At 37.8% G+C, this 8257-nt stretch overlaps 1 protein-coding gene across 1 annotated transcript in view; it reads left to right on the forward strand.

The window, feature by feature from the left end:
- LOC119415847 (periphilin-1) overlaps window positions 1-8257 on the forward strand; it is a 56487-nt gene that overhangs the window by 34312 nt on the left and 13918 nt on the right. The window contains exons 5-6 of the mRNA XM_037683023.1: window positions 72-133; window positions 6465-6521. Coding sequence (XP_037538951.1) covers window positions 72-133; window positions 6465-6521 — 119 coding nt within the window. The remainder of the gene's footprint in view (window positions 1-71; window positions 134-6464; window positions 6522-8257) is intronic.

The following is an 8257-nucleotide window of genomic DNA, read 5'->3' on the forward strand; positions in this document are numbered from 1 at the left end:
TATATATATATATATATATATATATATATATATATATATATATATATTTCTTAATTTCTTTTTCTTTGCAGGATGGCTCATATTCTCAAAAGTATTACGACCAAAATGATCTGAGGCATCATCTAAGTTCAAGGTAATGCAGTGACTGTTATCAGTTTTTCTACCTTCTCAATTGCTGCCTACTCAAGTGTCTGGTGCCACCTACTCTCTGACCATTTTTTTTTTCCTATTTGGCATGAATCGTGAATCTGTCACATGACTGATTTTAGTCGCTCTAGCGCACGTGTCAAGGCTCTCGCATACTCGAGCGTACTTCAGCTCGCGGAGGTGCACGCATACCGGATTAGACTCAGAGCGAACAACCTCAAGGCATGTCCGCACAAAGTTCAATTTTTATGACCGTGTATGTGTACTCTGTCACATAATAAACTGCCCGGCGATGGACTGTTTTGTATGCGACACCATTGTATTAAATTCCCTTTCTTCATCCCTGGTCTGGTTTAATGGCCTTTTTCTTTTGTTTTTTTTGCCAAGAGGCAAATGATCTCTTCCTCCTCGTCAGTTGACACCATTACTGAAATTGTGAAAAATTAAGGAATTTGTCACAAGAAATTAAAATCAGGCCCGGCGTGGCTGCAGGAGGGTCTGGACATTTCCTGGTGGGTCGGTTTGATGTGTGGGCTGCAGCGCCAGCACTCCAGGTTTTTTATTGTTTTGTTTTGTTTTTAACAACTTTTTATTAACAACATATAAACACAGAACACTGCTGCAGCTGGGGCTGCCAGCTTTTTTTTTTTTTTTTTTTTTGCCACCTGTCAATCAGTCCAGTAGGCGTGTCAGCAACTGACCAATCATCGACCTCAATTTGTCCCGAAGGTAAACGCCCCTTTCCTGTGGAGCTGACTGAAGCCCATCAGGGTGTACGCTCGAGTATGAAGTGTCAACCGTCTACGGACAGCGCACACAATGTCTGCACGGCTCACAGTCCGCCCAAGTCTATAGGAGCCTTCATTCTCAAGGCCCGCGGGCCAGAAGTGGCCCGCCACGTCATTTTATTTGGCCCACAAGAGCTTAAAAGGTCTGTCATTATATTACGGGGCTGTTTACACGATGCATATTTTGAGTGAAACTGTGCCTTTCTCTCTGTGTGTGGTTCAGCTGCTTAATTACACAACACCAGGTTCCCTCCCCCACTCGCTGAATCCAGAGGTTTTTCAACCCAGAGTGGAGGTTTTCTGTTGGACCGCCTGCAGAGGGTTGTCAAAAGTCCCGCAGAGGTGTTAACGCACATGCACACTACAGGCCTATTTCATGCATCTGTGGACCAACAGTAGTTCAATGTATTAGTGTTTTGGTTGGTCAGTTTTAGTGTGTCTGAGTCAAAACGAGATGATTTTTGAACGTGAGGAGGAGTTGTGGACCCAGAGGAGAACGGGACCCCAGAATCAGAACCTCTCAGACAGAGGAGAGGATCATGAAGGAGAAACACAGTCCGAGTCAGACAGAGAGGACTTTGTCGATGGAAAAGAGGAAGAGCAGACCGAGCCCTACTAGGAGGTCTGACTCTACAGAGGAGATGGTCCAGAACCCCTCTGACTGGGCCAACAGAACCGAGCTCTGGAGAACAGAGGAAGATGTGGATGTTGACCCACTGTTGGCGTACTTATGGAGGGAAATACACTTTTTAATTACCGTAAAAAATATATTTTCTCAATAAAAAAAAAAAAAACAGAAATGTGGAGTTTTTTTTTTTTTTTTTTTTCACAAAACACCCTAAAAAATCATTTAAACTGGATATTTTTATTTCAGGCTGCAACAGCTCTAAAAGACTAACTACTTTTTTGTGGAAGAAATATTTAAAACTAGTATTTTGAAGCAGTTAAATAAGGTGATTTTCAATTCAGTTTATTTATAAAGCACCAAATCACAACAAAGTTGTCTCAGGGCACTTTACAGAAACATTCACATACATAGAAGCCAATTAGTAAAGTTCTCTATCTAAGGAATCCAGCAGACAAGTTGAATCTTGGCTTCGTTGCAGTCTCCCATCCTGAGCAAGCACAGTGGCAACAGTGGAAAGAAAAAACTCACTTTTAACAGGAAGAAACCTCCAGCAGAACCAGGCTCAGGACAAGCAGCCATCTGCTTTGACTGGCTGGTTGAGAGGACAGGAAGGAGAGACAGATGAACATAGAATGATATGTCCAGGTGTCTCTGAAAGACAAAAAACACATGTTAAGATAGAAAAAATAATTACAAATACAAAACATGTTGAGCAGAGTAAGTAAAGACAGTAGCAGAGTGAAAATTGTGGTCAGTTTGTCCTCCAGCAGTCTAAGCCTATAGCAGCATAACTAAGGGACAGCTCAGGAAACCCAAGCCGACCATAACTATACCGAGGAACATGAAGTCATAAAGTTAAAGGGTTAAAACCATCTTATTCAAATGTTCATAATATGATGCTTGTGATGTCGCTCACATTCGATGATCTTGTCTGTAGTTAGAGAAAATAAAGTGAAGTTTTTGAGCTACATGCATTCAGCTGGGACTGCTGCAAGATAACGAGTAGAGATTAAATCATTGTCAAATAATTATTAAATTCTTGAAAATGTATCTCGCTCTACAAATTGATTGACAGCTGCTGCTTATTGTGACATAATAACTCCTCATGCCTGTGGTGCTAGTAAGACATTTTCAACAGTCTGCGTTCACCAGCATTTTCACCAAACAAAACGTGTTGATGTTGGGAGTGACTCCAGCCTCCTACTCTGAGCCGTTAGCCTCCTACTCAACTTATCATTAACTTTTATTTAACCAGACAAATCCCATTGAGATCACAGATCTATTTTACAAGGGAGGCCTGGGCCTGAAGCAGCCTAACATGCATGTGTTTAGACTGAGAAGAAACCGACACACAGAAGTCATTGTGGTGTAATTTACCAAACTGACCACTAGATGGCAGAAGAGTTCTTTTAAAGGTCTGATCAGCTTCAAAAACCTCGGGGTGTGTGCTTTTTCCATGTATGCTTGTAAATAAGAAGCTACCTAAATATATTTTCAAGTTTTATTTTGATATTCACCTGAGAGCAAAGAATGTAACAAACACTGGCCACTTTTCATGTTTAGTAAAGAAAACCACAAAAAAAATTATATTTTACCTAATAATAAAAATAAGCAATTTAAAATGAAAGCCTCCTTCTGTGTGGTCAAATCCAGCCGTTATAACAGCTAAATCAACACTCTTAATTTTTTGCTTGCTGCTTTTACACACCAGCATCTTTTGAGCTCGGGCTCCTCTTTCCATGAGGCAAAGGAGTGGGACAAAGGCCACTAGTGTCTATTCACTTAGCCAGACCCCCCCCATCCTGAGCCCTCACTCCACTCTGAGAGGAAAAACAGCTGGACCACTCCCTGTTTCAGTCAAACATCCACTTGCACATCTCTAATGCTCTGAACCGATTAAAGCTTCTGTTGTAATATGACATCAATCAAGTTTCAAACAAACTGTGAAATATCCAGCTATTTTCAGTCAGGTCATCTGGACAGTTTATTTTTTTGCTGAAACGTTTCACCTTCCATCCAGAAGGCTTCATCAGTCAAGGAAACACACAACACAAAACTGATTCTTCCCACAAACTGCTTACTCCAAAGTGGAACAAACCAGTTGTGTTGGTGCTAAGATGGTGTCTTAGGCACGCCTCTTCCTCGTCGACACTCATGTTAAACTGGTTCAAAACCTAAAAAACTTTGAAATATATCTTCTTCCATTAATTTAGCTCATTTTGACCTGGGTTTGTTAAACCAGATAGTGTCTACCTTCTGTAGATCTGAGGACAGTGTTTTTGATTTTTCCTAAACTAATTCCAAACTGTTAATTGTGGATGCAACAGATAATTGTGATTACTATCATGTTTCTGAATGACCTGATCCTCTTTCCCCCACTCCACATGTCAAATATAAGTCTGTCAAAGTAGAAAGCTGTTCTGCAGCTTTGGTGCAGCTGCAGCGAAGGATCAGTGTACGGGGTGGGCAACATTGATTTCTGAGGGCCAAATCAAGATATTAGAGCAGTCAGAGGGCCACATAGAGTTGAAACATAATTTTTCCTCAAAGCAGATAATCTGGAAGACTTTCTCTAGAGTTTTCTTGTAGCATTGTTAGCATGTTTGATGAAAGTATGTCTCTCTAGTAATCTTTAGGATTACATGACTTGTTTTCTGTAAACTGGCTCTGGTGTAATATATGTTTTAGCTTAAATATGCAAAATTAAAAACAACTTGTATATTTGCCTTTTGGAGTCTTTAAGGATCCGTCAAGTTCTGGAAACACGACGACTTAAAATAAGTTTCCACCTTTCTCAATCCAAATGATCCTTTTGTATTTGTCCAAGATGTTTGATTTAGACTTTCTCAAGTTCTATTAATAGAGTAAATAATAATAAAAGCAAACTTCGTCAACTTATTTAAAAGTTGTTCACTTTTTTATTAAGAGTAAAGGGGGCCAGATGGAGATTGTCCAGTGGCCACTTTTGGCCCTCGAGCCACAAGTTGTCCACATCTGGAGCAAATAACTTTCAAAAGCAACTGTTCAGATGATCTCAGACAGCGGACACTAGATTGAGATTATAAACTAAATCTAGCCTCTATGGGGTCACTTCTGTAGGCGGGGGTAAAACCCAGAGTTTATTGAAGGAGGGCAACAATGGAAAAAATGGAAATTAGCCAATTTAAACCATTTTGTAATGTTTTTTTCTACCAATTTATATAAATTATAAACAGAGTCCTCCAGTTTATTTGTTTATCTTCTTCACTTTAAAGATGTTTTATGTCCTGTTGGTTCCTCTTTAAATGAAGACAAAAAGGTTATTTATTTTTTATTAATAAATTGCTGCTTGCTGTGCTTGAATTTGAGCATTAATGTTGTCAAACACAAACTCCTAACTCTGCCAACAACTTTTTCTTCATTTGTTTTAAATTATATTTTAAAATTGTTATATTTTAAATATTATTTTATTTTGTTATCATTTCTGCTTGGTGACTCAGGCAAAGTCAAAACCAAAACCTTCATTAAAAAAGCAAGAACAAGGCCAATTGTTTTAGTTAACCCTAAAATAAAGGAGCACAACAAATATCATACATGTGACCGGATTGAAATAATAATTTATAGTTTAACACAGCTCTAGCTTTGAAACGTTTATGAAACAGAATGAGCTTGACAGCTTTCAGGCTTATTTACAAGCATTGATAATAATAATATATATAATTATAATATGTTTCTTGTTTCAAAGCCAGCCTCCGCAGAGACAGCTCAGAAAAAGTTTGGCCTCTGAACTAGGCCTGTCCCAATAAACAACAAATCAATTAATCGCATGATACATTGAAGTGAGGTCGATAATTTTCATTTATTGGCTTTTTTTTTTCTTGGTGTCTCTCTTTCTATTGAAGACCCTGGATGACAAAAGACTCGACTCTGGTGCTCTTCACTGACCGCTCCCTTTTTCATTTCCTTAGCATAAGGGTGGAGTGAACTGTCGCTCCAGGTAGCCAGCCAAGGTGCATCGTCTTGAACCTCTGCAGATATTGGGGAGGGGGAACGAAATGGAGTTGGTTTCAAAGTCGAACGCAACAGCAGCAGTGTGGGAGCATTTCGGATTCAAACCAAATGACCGAGCTGCTATGTCACATTTGTCATAAAACAGTAGCAACTAAGAGCAGCAATACAACCAACTTGCACCTGCACCTAAAGCACAAGCATCCAAAGCAGAGAGATCCTGCCTGAAGCCACACAAGCTCAGCATGTTGGTATTTCTCGTCAGACTGAAGTAGCTACAGGTCTGCTTATGGACTGTTGAGGCGTGTGCTCTTAGTTAAATGGAGTGTGCTTTTGTTAATTTGCACTTTTTGTTAAGAACTGGCAGTTTTGCCTGTCCTCTCTATAAAACTAATGATTATTATTTTTTCAAGGGCAGTTTAGTTTACAGTCTTCATAATCCGTACTGTTTTGGTTGAATGTGCTTTTTATTTCCATTTCGTTTTGTTGTTGTATTTAATTTTTATTCAAGTGTATATTTGTTAACAGAGACTGAGAGTTCATTTTAGTTTTGTTTTTGATTGTTTTATTTCCCAGTTCCAGCGTTGTGTTCTTTTGAAATTAAAGTTTATTGGTCTTCGAGATGATGTTCTTGCATTATTATGTCATTATCGTACATTAGTTTAAAACGGTCTCCAAACAATATTATCGTTTATTACAATAATTTCTGGGACAATTAATTGCCCCAAAAAAATGTTATTGTGACAGGCCTACTCTGAACAGAATTTTAGTGACTTCTGATGCAATTAATATAAAATTAGAATGATAGAGAATCCCATATGTTTAAGGTAATTAACAATATTTGGTTATTTCTGCTTTTATATTATTTTATTATTTACAAAATTGTCCTTTTTGTCTTTTTTTCTTCTTCTCAGAAACAGGAACAGAGGACATCATCCCCGACAGAGAGGTCGAGGTTTAGGCCCTCCGAGGTTAGTTTGAGTCTTTCACTGTTTGTGGCGTTCAGGGTCTGAAGACGTTCTGCGTTCCCTCCGAGTCGTTGCTACGGCTAGCTGTTACTGGGAAGGTTCACCACTGTTCAGTAGTTTCTCCATTTGTGGATGATGGCTCTATTTACATGATGTCTTGATTCTACAGCTCATGCAGACAGAAAATTACAAGTTTTTTAAATTAATTTTTAAATTTCATTACCTGTTATAACTACCTCCAGCTGTCTTGTAGGAAAGCAACAGAAGACGTGAGAAAAGTCTGACATGCATTTGTGTTTGGTAGCAAATGTAATATCAGTCATTATTAATGAAAATATTCAAGTCATGTTATAAGTCACCATCTTATCACCATCAAACTGGTTGACCCACTATATGAGTGTTCTGCTTGTGGGACTGGGCTTGTTGCGGCTCCTCAGACTGATGAAGTCCTTTGGATGAAAGACGAAACGTTTCAACAGAAAGTAACCATCCAGAGGACCTGACTTAACTCTGTCGGAGTTTTTACCTGGATTATTGAGCTTTGAACTTTGATGTTTTGAAGCGAGATATGTTCATCTGAATGAGCTGAAATGTTTGTTTTATTTAACCTTAATTTATAGAAATAGTCTCATTGAGTCACGAGGACTCGTTTTCAAGAGAGACCAGTTTTATATGGCCAACATACTATATAAATAAATGAATGAAATGCTTTTATCCTGAGTTTGAACACATCAAATATTGCCTATACAGTAGTTCCTCGCTACTTCGCGTTTTGTTTATTGCAGACTCGCTCTATCGCAGATTTCAAAATAAGATTGGACATGACACGCAATTGGCTGACCTGCCGATTTTGATTTTGGCCGATACCGATTTTGTTTTATAAGAGACACCGTCAGGTGTTATAAGGTCAAAATGCAATTTTCCAATCTTGTTTGATTGAAAAACATACCCTTGAACAATATCTTAGAAACAATACAAACTTGTTTTAACTGGCCATGAGGTAGTGCTCTGAAATATAAATGAAGTTCAGCCAATTGTTAAAACTAAAAAAAGCAGTCAAGTCGGTTTCTCATGCAAATATCGGCCGATTTCCCAAAATTAAGGAAATTGGGGCCGATAAATCGGTGCACCTCATGAGAAACATTGTTTAGAATATTGCAAGAGTGTGGGGAGGATTTAAAATAGGGACGCACCGATCCACTTTTTTTTCTCCTCCGATCCTGATACCTAAATCTGTATATCGGCCGGTACCGATGATATTCCGATATTTTTATCATCATTGATTTTATATGAGGCTGTAATAATCTCCTCTCAAGTACAATTAGTACAAATATATGCATGTATGTTCAAAAAGGCAACTTGAAGTAAGTTTTATTAATGTTGGATAAGTTTCAAAGTTAGAATTAAATTCTGCTAACACAAAACAGGTTTCTTTTTATTCCTAGCTTGAAATTAAAGTGATTAATTTAAGTGATAGTTTGTTTAGTTTTTTTATTTATTTATTTATTTTTTAAATAAGGGGCAGATTTAAGAATTTTTTTTTTCTTTCTGCACTCTTTTCATTCAGTGTTTTCTTTTTGATGAATTTGTTTTGTTTATTTTGTTTCTTTTAAATGAATGAATAAATGAATTAAATAAAATAAAATGTTAAATGGCTTTAAACATCTGCAAAGTTCATGGCATAAACCAACAGACATGTTCCTGTTTTTAGTATTTTACATCACATTATAATGTAGCTG

The sequence above is a fragment of the Nematolebias whitei genome, chromosome 10 (genome assembly GCF_014905685.2).
Source record: "Nematolebias whitei isolate Nwh7 chromosome 10, NemWhi1, whole genome shotgun sequence".
Lineage (NCBI taxonomy): Eukaryota > Metazoa > Chordata > Actinopteri > Cyprinodontiformes > Rivulidae > Nematolebias > Nematolebias whitei.